Source organism: Astyanax mexicanus, chromosome 8, assembly GCF_023375975.1.
Source record: "Astyanax mexicanus isolate ESR-SI-001 chromosome 8, AstMex3_surface, whole genome shotgun sequence".
Lineage (NCBI taxonomy): Eukaryota > Metazoa > Chordata > Actinopteri > Characiformes > Acestrorhamphidae > Astyanax > Astyanax mexicanus.
Genome location: NC_064415.1, coordinates 29,248,281 through 29,262,189, shown reverse-complemented (window position 1 = coordinate 29,262,189; position 13,909 = coordinate 29,248,281). Strand labels below are relative to the sequence as shown.

The following is a 13,909-nucleotide window of genomic DNA, read 5'->3' as shown; positions in this document are numbered from 1 at the left end:
TGGTGATTTGTTGGGTGGAGGAGGTTTATGTTAGATGTTGATGTTATTGGTGGTTGTTGATGGGTGGTTGTGGTGGGATGTTGGGTTGTGCATGGTTGTTGGATGTTGTGGTTGGGGGCTGTGGCTGTTGGGTGGTTGTGGTGAGTTGTTGGCTTGTTGATGAGGTTGATTGATGTTGATGTTTATTGGTGGTTGTTGATGGGTGGTTGTGGTGATTTGTTGGGTGGATGAGGTTTATGTTGGATGTTGATGTTGGTGGTGGTTGTTGATGGGTGGTTGTGGTGGGTTGTTGGATTGTGCATGGTTGTTGGATGTTGTGGTTAGGGGCTGTAGCTGTTGGGTGGTTGTGGTGAGTTGTTGGCTTGTTGATGAGGTTGTTGGATATTGATAAGGTTGGGGGCTATGGTTGTTGTGGTTGTGAAAAGCTGTTGTTGGGTGGTTGTTGTGGTTGTTGAATGTGGGTGGTTGTAAAAAGGGCTGCACAATATTGAAGAAAAATTATATTGTGGTAATATTTTGTTGTTCTGCAGTATACATTGTGATAATAAAGATTAAAGGAATTAATACCACATTTTGGCAGAAATAATCTGCGTCTCAATCATTGGAGTATCATAAGTGGTATTGAGTAGATACGATCTGTAATCTAGTATATTGTCCTTTAGAACATAAAAGATGTGAAAAAAAGCTTTAAACATATAATTTCAGACTGCACAAAACATTGCTGCAATGTGACTATTGGACTTGTGTACATTGGGATGACTACTGAAACGATATATTGTGCAGCCCTAGTTGTGGGTAGTTGTTGGCTTGTGGATTGTTGTTGGTGGGTGGCTGTTGAGTGTGGTTGTTGGTGGGCAAATTGTAGATGATTGTGGCTGTTTGTTTGATTTCAAATAGGGTTCAAATGTAACCTGTTTGCTAATAATTAATTAATACTAGCAGGGCAAAGACTTTTTCTCTTTTATTCATCTACTATTTTCTGCTTCTTTTTTTTTTTTTTTTACTATCGTCTTTCTTACTCCATGGCAGCCACTCTTTTTGTGTATTTCTCTTTTTTAATCTGTCTCAGTCCACTTGAGTTTTGTGTCATGAACTTGGGTTACAATTCCGTAGATTTTTTTGCGAATGAAAAAAATACTTATTGAATCATTGAAACAAAACCTGAAATTAACCAAAAATTGTTTTTCTTTTTTGTCTTTTCTCTCTCTTACAGTGTGTAAGGATCCACCGTATAAAGTTGAGGAGTCTGGATATGCTGGCTTTATCCTGCCTATTGAAGTTTATTTCAGAAATAAGGTACTTGCAGCATCTTTTTTATGTCTTTGTTTTTTCCTTTCCCTTATTCTCTTTTTAAGCTCCTTTTAATGCTTATACAATATTAATCCCTCCTCGTATACTGGTTACGTTTAATAAATGTCAGGTGCTTTTTTTTTCCTTTTTTACCAGGAAGAACCTAAAAAAGTGCGCTTCGACTACGATTTGTTCCTGCATTTAGAGGGACATCCACCTGTCAACCACCTTCGCTGCGAAAAGCTCACCTTCAACAACCCAACGGAGGAGTTCCGCAGGAAGCTGCTAAAGGCTGGCGGGGTACTGTAATGTTTCTTAGGGGAACAGGGGGTTGTGATGGACCATGATGTTTACTTTACTTTCCTTTAAAATCCTGTTGGATGCTTAATGATGAACCTGTGTGGTGAAAAATAAGGAAATGAGTTTGACCTATTGATTATAGCAGTGTTTCTCAACCAGGGTGCCGTCTGGCTTCATCGGGGGTGCCGTCAAAATATTGCGCCTCACGTGCATATTTCCTTTCCAGAGTCAGCTCGTGTCGGGGTGTGTCCCAATTCACAGGCAGCATACTCTGAAGGATGCGACCCACAGAGGCGGTGTATTACTGCGCAGCTGTGACGCAATCTGTCTTCGAATACAGACTCAGAAGGATGCAGCCCCTAAATTCGGACACACTGTAAAGTTTTTGTCCCCCACGCGATGCACGCGCTATTTTATTTTATATTCCGCCAGCAACACCCCTCGTTTTCAACCCCCCCCCCCCCCCCCCCTTCTCACCTGAAGTACTGCGCCAGCACCCCCCCACTCCACCCCCACCCCCCCCCCCCCCCCTGCTTCGGGGCATATTTTTCCCCTGCAGATAAATTGCTTTTTTCCACCATTCTCCAGGCTCAAAGTAGCTCTACACCTCCTTGCTAGAATCCGGAGAGCCCTGACATTTAAATCCAGGCATTAATAACTTAAAGTGCACAAGAAGTTTATTAAAAAACAGTGTTTACATCCCATAACGCTAGCTTCAGCTCCAGGAGCCACCATCACTGTACTGATAATAACATAGATATGTATACATAGACTCCGCATAGCCTGCACTATTCAACAAAGGGAAGTACTTTTTTTATCATGTTTTACTCCACCAATTTACAAGTCAATTTACACCGGAGTTCTCCTTTAATCCCAAAGTTGGCACTAAGTTTTTTCTAAGCTCCTACTGAGCAGAATTGACTTATCTGGCTAAACTGACAAATCCTGCTTAGTGGTATACCCCACTGTAGTAAAAGCAACAGTCTGCCAGCTGCTCCTAAGTTTAGTTGTGCTTCCCCTCAGCCAAGATAAAAAAAAAAAAAAACATGTCCTGGATGAGTTAAAGAGGGCCAGTTGTAACGTGAAGCATCCATCAGTACAGGAAAACCCAGCCTGCCCTTGGGTCCATGCCAGAGGACCACACTGTCTCTTCCTGCATTAAAGAAATGTTTTGTTTGTCTTGGTCCCACTTTGATACTTCAGCTCATGAAATAGTATCAGGCCGGATCCAGTATGAATCATTCTTTAAGAAGTTCTGAGCATCTAAGGAAACGGTCGGTCTGGCAAGGTCAGTGCTGTAGTTGTAGCTTGCCTGCTCCTCAGACCCGTTCCAGGAATCGGACTGTTTTATTGCTGTGTGTATGACATCACCTCCTTCAATACTGGCTGCTTTACAGATGGGGCGTGGCCCAGATCGACACTGTCGATTGGCAGCGGGGCAGTTCTCCTAGAAGCCGTTTAATTAAGAAAGAACTGTGAGGTGGTGCAATATCAATTTAACTTGGCAGGGACCGAGAGGTCTTCTCCCATTTACCAGATTGCTTTAGCCATTGGAAGACATTTTGTCATTAAATCATATAAATAAGCACAGAGTGTGTTTTGCCTAGAGAGTCTGTTGCTTTCTCGCCCTAATCTTCTTTTTTTTGTTTGTTTCTGTGTTCTTGACAGCAACGAGATCCTCACAAACGGAGTTCAGAGGAATCTAAAGTAAGGAGCACTATAATACATTTAATATAAATAGGAGACCTGTTCTCTAGGGGTGGAAAAAATAATCACGTCACTTTATAGATACTCTATATTGCATATTTAAAGGATCACAATACAAAACTTAATCACTTTTATATTTACACTATATTTCCAAGCGTTGAGCACTGTGGAGCAGTGGAACTATGGATCTAGAGCTGCAAAATATGCAATTTTAGCATAATCATTACAATGTGCATATGTGCACCTGCCACACTAGTGCTGCAACCTTTTTGCTGCTTCACACAAAAATAAAATGTGCACTTTTTATATTTTTAAAAAATGCTACATATATTGTAGAAAAAAATGCAATGCCAGATTTTTACAATATTTTGCAGCTCTAAGTGGACCTTTTTTTTTTTTTTGAATGATGGGGCTCTATCTATTCCTTTTGGGATGTTATTGTTACTTAATGTCCATTCCTTAATGTCTTTGTGATGGGAGCTCAAATTTTTTATTTTTCCATTCCACCCTAAATGCCATTTTAGGTGGAACAGAAAAGTTGCATAGCTAGCTAGCCATGGAGACGTATTACTAGCGAATTACTTTGCGAATTACTTTTTTTTCACAAGGAAAATGCTCAAAAGTGATTTCTTTTATCCTCTGTTTTGAATGTGCCTCTGAAAATTGTAGTTTGAAGGGTCATGTATCCCTAATACTTCTCCCTACTCCTAGACGTGGAAGTGCACCCTCAAAACAGAGGGGTAGGGCTAAATGTTCCTTCCTCTAGACAGATACTGTGATGTAGTTTATAAAAGTCAAAAATGTGTGCGGACAGTTCAAATCTTATAGATTCCCACCCCCAAGTGTTTAGTATGTCCATTCACAAATGCCAGTGTTTCGTATATCAATTTGATATAGCCAGTTCAGGTTAAATAAACTGAAGATGTGTTTAATATTAATGTATATGTTTTTTTTTTTTATATATTAGGTGATGGTCATGCAGGAGGGCTCCACGTCTCTGTTCGGCCAGCACATGAAGCTGCCCACGCTACCCAGCAGCTCGCTGACATTGACCTTCTCTGACGGCAAAAAGAACAAGTCCTTCCCAGGTTCAAAGGTCAGTGCAGATTTCCAGGTTTAGAACCGCAGGGTCCGCAGACTAAACCAAACCCACCCCCTCGACCGCCACCAAACGAATTCCCAGATCTTCAAAGAGTTCCCTCTAATCCTGCATATTTGGCAAGTTCAAAGATGTTTAGGGTATTTAACTCTGCAGATTTGTGAGACGTTAAACTTTGGCTTAACTCGAGTATTTCTTGGCTGCCGAGAAAACACATGCTTACATTCCGATGACGTAAACCGAGCGCCGGGGTGTCCCGTTACAGGAGGGGGGTTTGAATGAACTGAGAAATACTTATCGAGACATGAGACGTTTTGGGTTTTTCTGTTTTCTTTACCCCTGTCTGTCTGAAACTCCCATATAGGCAACTATTCTTATTATTATATGAAGCCCCACTGCAGCGCTGGAAAAAAGAATTATTACTGTTTCCAACAGGGTTTCACAGGGAGCCTCAGAAGCTAAACCCTTATTCTCTGTGCCGATTAAACCACATTAGCCATTACACTAGTAAATCGGGCATGACTGTAAACCTCCTCCACGTTTCTTCGATTAGGTTTTATTTTTGGTCTCCGGTGCTGCATCTCGCACTGAGAGCCAGCAGGCCTGCGCGCTCGGGGAGGTTACGAGAGTCTGTAGTGCACATGGAAATGGTTCCCAATCTAAACAGGCCCTTGCACGTGATGGATTACTGACAGATCAAGGGTCACTGGAAGCCAGCGTGCTGCACCGCTGCACCAGCCTCCTTAGCAAACAGTAAAACAGTCCGCTGTCTTCTCCCCTGCACTTAGCGTGATGCTGTGGTGTAAGGGTTTCAACAGGCTTGAGTCATTGGGTAGTATGATGGTCTCATGTAGAGTAAACCAAATGTAACCAGTTAACTGGTTTATTTAATTTTTTAATCATTTTGATTGTGTTTTTTTTTTTTTTACGTATATCGTCGCTGGCCAATGAAATTTGCATTTTTGTAGATTTTTAGTTTACCACATAATTTGAAAGCATGAACTGTCCCTTACACTTTCATGATTGCTCGATAAATGGACCAAAACAAATTCTCCAAAATGACCTAAAATAAACTCTTTACATTTACTTCTATTGGAGGTTAAGATGGTTTTATCACTCCTGTAAAAATCTTCTTTTTTTAAGATACATGTTTTTTTTTTTTTATTGGATAGCGACAAAATGCACTGTTGTACATAGAGACTTAACAAAATCATTTAAAATGTCAAAATAATCAAAAACCCACAGTCATTGCGTAAAATGAAAAGAATACAAATCGTCTCTCTATCTATATCTCAGTCTCTATCTCTCTATCTATCTTTCTCTATCTCTTTCTCTCTCTCTCCCTCCCTTCCTCTGTGATTATTTGGCTAAAAAACAAAATTGTATTTATTTATTTTTTTGCCATAATTTCAGTTGCCAAATATTTGATGCATCCCTATTTTTAATACTTATATACTCACGTTTTGGCCATATAATCTCCAAAAAAAAGTTTCATTTTTTGGCCACTGAGGGTGTTGCCATAGAAGAGCCACTGGTTGTCACACCTTTATTTTTATTAGTGTACATTTGGATTTTTGTTTTTTTCCATTAGATTTAAGGAACATCTGTAGCTCAAGACCTCACACAGACTTTTATGGCATAGTGAATTTCTTCAGTCTTTCAGATTTTATTTGCTAATAATAATTCTTGTTTCTTCCCAGTAGACCTCAACATCTGATGCAACAAGCAGAAATATATTAAGTTACATTTTCATCTTGGCTTCCATTCGTTTGTTGGCTCTTTTGCGATCTTCAGTCTTGTAAAACCGTTAGAGATGTACACTCTGAGCTTTTTGGCTAAGTTGGACTGTTTTCTTTGGCTGGCCATGAAGAAGCGTCTTTGTGCTCAGAGGTCCCAGGGTCAACAGCAGATTTAGAGGCAGTTTGGGCAGGTCATAACACCTCCTCTGTCTAGACTGCCTAATAGCTTTACTACATCAGTGAAATATTGACAGGGGCTACCAGGCCTGACCTTGGGACAGGACAGCGCAGTCATTAGAGGAGGAAGTGCTTTCGCCCCTCAGACTCCAGGTTACCCATCAAGCCACTTTGAGCCTTTTCGGTTTTTCATTGACCCAATAAAATTTGTCCTGGTCTTTTACTAGACCATGTGAATATAGAGATTTCAACACAACTTCTGTCTGACACCAATCTTTCAATGTAAATTATAAGGATTAATACTATAACTTTGTTTTTGAGAATCAATACAGCATTGCACAATTTAATATTGCAATATTTCTTCACTATATCAAAATTGTCTTGCATCCCTAATCTGAACCTAGTATTCTTTTTCTGCAGGACGGCTCCAAAAGCAGCAGTGCCCTCACCATCACCACCACCACAAACAGCATCAGTAGCAGCTCTCTCAAGCTCCACAAACCGTCCAAGGAGCACAAAGACAAGCCTTCCAAAGACTCGAAAGAGTCTAAAAGTGCCTTCAGAGACTTCAGCAGGGACTTGGGCTCCAAGGTCTCCAAAGACTCCTCAAAGAAACCCAAAGAGAACCAGCCACTGCGGGATGAGCAGCCCATCCCCAAGATGGGTTTCAAAGAGCCCAAGGCCATGTCTAAGGAACACAGAGCTACGGAGGTTAGCTTCTCAAACTTGGGCCAAAATAAACGCAGGCCTGCGCTGGACGACGAGGGCCAAGTGACCAAAAAACGGAAAGGTAGTTTTTCAGAGCCATCGCAGAAGCTGCAGGCCTCCTCCAGCTTGCTCCAGCAGTCAGATAAAAAGGTTTTAAAGGACAAATCACAAGTCCGACATGCCAAGTTACGGGATAATGAGCTATCTGAGAGAAGAAAAGCGCCCACGTTGCCTCCTTTTCAGGATGTGGTGGACCCCAATGACTCTGACATGGATGACAACATATCTACCAAATCAGACGTAAGTGCTGCAGATGCTTTTTTATGTTGTTATTTCTGTTGCGTAGTTGTTTATTGTGTAATGCCATTCTCGTATATTAACCTTTGTGGTCCCTTGTGTTGCTTGCTGAAGGAAAATGGCACTTTCCGGGCAGGAAATGCTTTAGATATTGGATTTTGAGAAGACGCTCAATGGCTTCAAGTAATTGGATGTATTGGTGTACTTCTGCTGTCAAATTCTAGCTGCTTTGCATCCTGCAGTTCCCTCAGAACATGGTGAAGCAGAGTAATCTTCAAACAGAGGGGTTGCGACAGGCAAAGGGTGACTTCCAGTATGGCAGGGACTGGTTTGAAAGGAGGGCTAATAAACTCTGTGGGAGTTCAGGAGCTGAGGCCCCATTTTTCTAGATGGGGGTGCAGGAAGTCAACATTGCCTGTAGCCAGGCAGTTCTGCCTTCTAGAACAGCAGTGGAGAAACCAATGGAGTTTTGGGTAAAGGCTTTAAATCATATTCTCTGAAAAACCAAACAAAAAGGCTGATTTAAAGCTTAAATGGTATACATTTCTTGTAGATACATTTTTGTAGTTGTTATCTAGCTAGTATCATCATCCCATCATCACTAAAAGGAAAGCAAGATGTTGATTTGTGGAGTTTCTAATTATATGTTAGTGCTTAGCCTGAGATGGTTAATTTCAAAATGTGGCTGTTCTAGATTCTAATAGGTACTACATACCTTTTATTTGACTCTGACATTTGATTGGAACATGCAATTTATATTTTACCTTGTATGAGCCTGATTATACTGTAGCTCATGTTTGCCATCATTTACAGATTTAGGATTTTTAAGAGTTTTAGGAATTTAACTCTTTGTTTCCAATTTAATTTTGGAACCCGCAAAGTTCCCAGCTTGAACCAAAGTAGGTTATAGTCATAAATAATCTATATATAGACATTGCGAAATGCAGAGGTAGTGGAACCGTAGGTCCACTTCACACCATGACATGCAGCCCCGGTCTGTCCCAGCTGGACCGCTGTGGACCAGCATAGGCCACACAAACCTAGGAGACACAAGTTTTTTAATTACTTTTTTCTAATAATACATATTCCCTAATAATAGTACATTTTGAGATTTTACTTCCTGTGTCTCTGTCTCTCTGGGCTTCTGCACTACCGGGTCAAATTATATATGTGTATTTTGTAAGTGCAGACACAATGTACGATATCACGATTATTAAAATGATTGAGGTCATGTCCATTTATTGAATGATAAGTCAGTAATATAATTATTGTGACAGACCTATAAATGTATTTTTGAAGAGCATTTAACTAATGACAGCAGATCAGCAGTCTATTAACTGTTTTAACTTCATGTTACTGAAGCAACCAACCTAATCTGCCTTCTGATAACCGCCATGATTTACTCATGGACTAAATGATGCCTGGAAATAAAGATATATATGTCCGTTTTACATTTAGATAAATTAGGATCAAACAGAAGATTGATTTTTTTCTGACAGCTGTCCCAATCCGAAGCACAACCCATAACTGTTCTCAAGCGTTGGCTATAGAAACTCAACATGCCTTCAAGTGAAGGAAATCAGCTGGCTTTAGTGGTCCACCGGGGCTTCCGTATCCCCTCACTTTGGTTAAGAAAGAGGCTCACTAAGGGAGGTCTGGTTTATTAGCTTGAAAGCAAGTGGTGAGATGAGATTTATGGCTTTATGGCACCTAAGGAGAACGGAGAAAGGATGCAATGAATAGCTAAGTTTCTTTAATCCCTCTGCTTTAAGAAACCAGTGAAAAGAAGGAAGAAACGTCTGTCTCGATGACGACTGACAAATGCCAGGTGTTCCCCCTCCACATGTCATCCTGTCTGAGCTCTGCTAGACTGCCTCCATTAGTATGCAGGCAACAATAGCTAACTGCTCTGAGATCCCGAAAGCAGTGAGGTCTAATAATGAGTCTCAGAACAAAAAGGAAATGACGTGTTTATTCTGTACTCCTCTGTAGTCTGAATCTCAAACCTGGACAGCAGTTGGATTTTAACTGATACCAGAAATGAGAAGCAGAAAGAAAATGATTAGTATGAATTTGAGTTGGTTATAGATCAGATTTTGTATAAACTCAAGCCAGTTTAGATATTGGAAAGACTTCTCTTATTCACTGGCCAGTTTTTAAGGAGATGAAATGTGTGCTATTTTTTCTTTAAACATTAAGCTCTGCAAGGAGATTCCAAATGCATTTAAAGGGGGTTTTACCATGTAGAAGATGGAAAAAGTGCATTAGAGACCAAAACTGTAAATGTAATTTAGTTTAGAGTTTTGAATAAATTAGATGTATAAAAACAGGAAAGTTATAACAATACAAATAAGAAATAACTTTGAAAAAGCACTACAAGCTCATCGTATTCTGACAACACTGAAGTAATTCAGATATTTTTTGTTTTGTTTTGTTTTTTTCTCAGAAAAAAAAATATTTTGTAGTGCAACCAGCTTAAATTAGTTGCAGTACTGTACTCTTCTATAATGTGAGCAGTACTGGCATTTAAGACTTTTGTCTGGCCCAGATGTAAACCCTTAAAGTACAATGTTGTTCCATTTTAGTGCTTTTATAAATGGAATCATGGTCAAAATAATTGAGTTTTTCAACAAAAATTACAATAAACTCCTTAATGTCAAATTGAAGAAAGATTTCTATAAAGTAATGTCAGTTAAGTTTACAAAAACAGTCAAATAAGTGATTGCATAAATAGTAACCCCCTTTAAAGTGACAGACCTAATGCAACAGATGTTCAGACAGTTTGTTTTGTAGTCTAAGTGAAATGGAGATCAGCTGGCTGCAGTGAACATGTCTCAAATGATTGAACACAAGTGTCCATACAAGTGTCATTATACTACAGTCACTGATTACTCTGTATTCCAGACTAAAATACACAATAAAACAAAAGAACACTTCACACAAGAAAAGGTTATTGAGGATTTCTTAAAGTCAGTGAATGTATACAAATAATATCCAAGTCACACAACTTCCTTGGAGTTCAGTAAATTATAGGCAAATTAAAATTCAAGACAAAGAAGGCAGTTAAAGACAACTAGGTCTACTCTACTAAAGGTGATTAAAGCTTTAGCAGCTGAGATATGAAACTCATTTGTTCTTTACCAGTCAACAGGGAGACTCCAGGGTCAACTAGAAGTAGGTTCTTTGGTCTAATAAGACCATAATGGAGCATTTTGGCCTTAAACTTTAAGACTAGATGGTGTACATGTAAACCTGTCACAATATTTACATTTTTGACTCGTACAATAAATGGACATGACCTCAATAATATTTGATAATCGTTTATCGTCTATTTTGTTCATTTGTACATTGGTTCACATATATAACGGCAAACAGTATTTACGCCAGTCATGCATGACCAGACCAGTGCTTCAATAACTGTGACTCCATACAAACAGTGTGGACTGTAGTAGGTGAAGAAATGTATTTTCCAAACTATAATTAATTAAAATGTTGTATTTAAGAGTATAATTGCTTTGTTATGCTATACTATTATCATTTTGTCAGTGGAATTTAAATGGATTTAAAATGACAATAATATTGTTTATCGCAATCATTTCTAGGATGATATATTGTCCACAAAAAATACTATCATGACAGGTCTATGTACATGGCAAACACAATGTCACAATTGTAAAACATGGTGGTTGCTGTATCATGCTGTACAGACGCATCTCTGTAGCAGGCTCTGGAAGGCTTTAAGGGAGCAGGTGAAATTAATGCAGCACAGTATAGGCCAATCTGATTCAGTCTGCAAATTAAGGATCTACAACCCCATGTAAGATTTTTTTCCAGCAAGACAAGGACCTAATTCACACATGAATGCTGTAAGAAAATAATTAAAAGACAACAAAGTGAATGTTCTAAAGTGGCTTGAAGCATCCAGATGTGTAAGCCAGATTTTAAACAGACTCCGTGCTGTGATTGCAGCCAAAGCTGCATCTACTAAATATTAACTTGAAATAAGACTTATTTTAAATTCTGTATTTTATTTACATTTACATTTTGTATTGACCATACTTCCATTTATAAAACCCTCAGAAGGGGGAACTTACAGATGTGTGTGTGTGTGTGTGTGTGTGTTCAAATGTCCTCACAGTGAAACCTCAAACCCACACTTAACATTTTGTAACCTGCACTTAAATTTACTCTGTGTTAAGCACGTGAGCCGTTGGTCAAGTTGCGCGCCACGGGTGCACTGTTACAGCACTGCTCTGTTGGGTCCACTGACAAATGATAATTGGTGGTTGATTTTCGGGGGAGCTAGGGTTAACCCGAGCTCTAAATCTGTTTATGACTCCCCCATAGAGGAGCTCTTTGGTGGCTGGGAAGTGAACGGGACAAAGGCCCTACACCAGCCCAGTCGTCAGATTTAGAGCAGTAGGAGATTTATGGCAGCGCAGTCAAGGCGAGGGGACGTAAAGCCTCAGCGCAGCTGGATGGTTCTGCAAGTCTCTGACTATTGAAGCTTTTGCCGCCTTTTGTTCACCACCTCTCTAGCTTTCCTCTCGTCAGCAAGTGTGAAGTGAGTCACATCCATGCTTTTTACACTTTAACTGTTGGTTGTGAAGTTGGCCGTAAACAGCAGGTTCAGGGGAAGAATACATTAGGCCTTGGCCGAATGCAAATCTTGATTAGAATTAGCCATTAAAACTGCAGAAAATGTAGCTGCTAATAAAGCACCAACGATGTGTCTTTAAACGTTTAATACGAACCTGACAAACACGGAATGTGATGCTGTTTAGAACATCTGCAGATCATCTGTTTCAGATAAGGAACCAAACATTTGTTGGGATAAGCTTGAGTAGAAACAACAGTCTATTGAACAATATTTTGAAATAAAAATGAATAAGTAGGACTGTAATTGAGTTTGCCACAGATATTAAGTTAAAAAGATGGAGTTTTATCAATCAATCAATCTTTATTTTGACTTGGAAGTACATTGAGGGCAACCCTCATTTTCAATGTAGCCGAGCATTTACAAAAACAGGGATTGACATGACAAAGAAAATAATAACAAAATTTAATTATTTTAAAATAACAGTAAATAAAATATAAAAATAGATTAATAAAACAAATTAAATCATAAGAATAATTATAATAAAACTTGGTTTAATTAATAAGAAATTAAGATCAAAAGAAGCTTAGATTAATACAACAAAAATGAGTTAAAATTAAGCAAAAACTAACTTTTGCATAATACTATAAAAAATACAAATAAATAAAGGAACTAAAAAAAATAATCGCAATATTAATACAAATTATAATATTAAAAATGGTAAAAGAAAATCTAAATAAGTTGAAAAACAATAATGCAAATGGTTTAAAAAACATGCAGTCAAACCAGAATTCCTTTTTTTTTTTTTTTTTTTTTTTTTTTTTTTTTTTTTGGGTGTCCTCTATAACTGAACCGGAACCCCTCAGTTTGCACAGAAATAGCTGTAGTTACTAAATGTAATCAGAGAAACTTAGCTATTAGGTGTTTGATCATTAAGGCAATGTTCACATTACCAGGCTGAAGTGATTCAAAATGTGACTCAAATCTGATTTATTTTTTTTCATGGCTTTGTGAACGTGCCAAATACAATCAGATTCAAGTCACTTTCATATGTGGTCCAAAATCAGATAAGTATCCGATTCATGGACACGCGACATGAATGTAAGCGATCAAATAGGAATTCATGCGTCTTTTTCCTTTATGCATGTGCTACGTGCTTCTCTCTCGTACCCACACGTCTCTTGGTGCAGCTGTGCAGCTATAGCATGTACGATAGACAAAAGATGCTCAACATATGAGCTGCTAGCGCATCCATTTCACCTTTTTTGTATTGTGAACATAGCTAATGTTTGGGTTAAATGTTGCTGATTGGATGAGAAACAGCCCCAGCAACCTAACTGTTAGGTGTTGGATCTTCATGTTTGAGTTAAGTGTTGCTGATCTATTAATAAACGGCCACAGCAACTTAGCTGTTCGGTGTATGATTTTCATGTTTGAGTTAAGTGTTGCTGATCTGATTATAAACAGCCACAGCAACTCAGCTGTTCGGTGCAGGAACTTCATGTTTGGGTTAAATGTTGCTGATCGGATCATAAACGGCCACAGCAACTCAGCTGTTGGGTGTTGGATCTTCATGTTTGGGTTAAATGTTGCTGATCGGATCATAAACGGCCACAGCAACTTAGCTGTTTGGTGTAGAATCTTCATGTTTGGGTTAAATGTTGCTGATCTAACCATAAAAGGCCACAGCAACTTAGTGACAGTATAGAATGGGGGAAGGGAATGAGCCCTATGTGTAACCCCAGATGTTAGATGCAGGATTGATCATCTTCCTTTACCTTAGTATGTAATAATGTCCACCTAGGAGGTTATATGTAAAAATCCATATATAAGACATAGTCAACTCACCCAGGCATGTTGTCAAGTTAGCTACATTAGTCTCACACTGCAGAACAATAGCAGCAAAGCATTAAATAGTCTTGGATAACAGTAGTAGCAACAGTTTACAACTCTGTTGCTACCATGTCTGTATATCTGTCTATAATGTAGCCTCTC

At 39.0% G+C, this 13,909-nt stretch overlaps 1 protein-coding gene across 2 annotated transcripts in view; it reads left to right on the top strand.

Moving 5' to 3' along the window:
* Positions 1 to 13,909, top strand: part of mllt3 (MLLT3 super elongation complex subunit) — an 89,592-nt gene that overhangs the window by 57,508 nt on the left and 18,175 nt on the right. For both annotated transcript variants that reach the window (XM_007255064.4, XM_007255063.4), the window contains exons 3-7: positions 1,214 to 1,296; positions 1,447 to 1,590; positions 3,259 to 3,297; positions 4,265 to 4,393; positions 6,733 to 7,320. In XM_007255064.4, the coding sequence (XP_007255126.3) occupies positions 1,214 to 1,296; positions 1,447 to 1,590; positions 3,259 to 3,297; positions 4,265 to 4,393; positions 6,733 to 7,320 (983 nt within the window). The remainder of the gene's footprint in view (positions 1 to 1,213; positions 1,297 to 1,446; positions 1,591 to 3,258; positions 3,298 to 4,264; positions 4,394 to 6,732; positions 7,321 to 13,909) is intronic.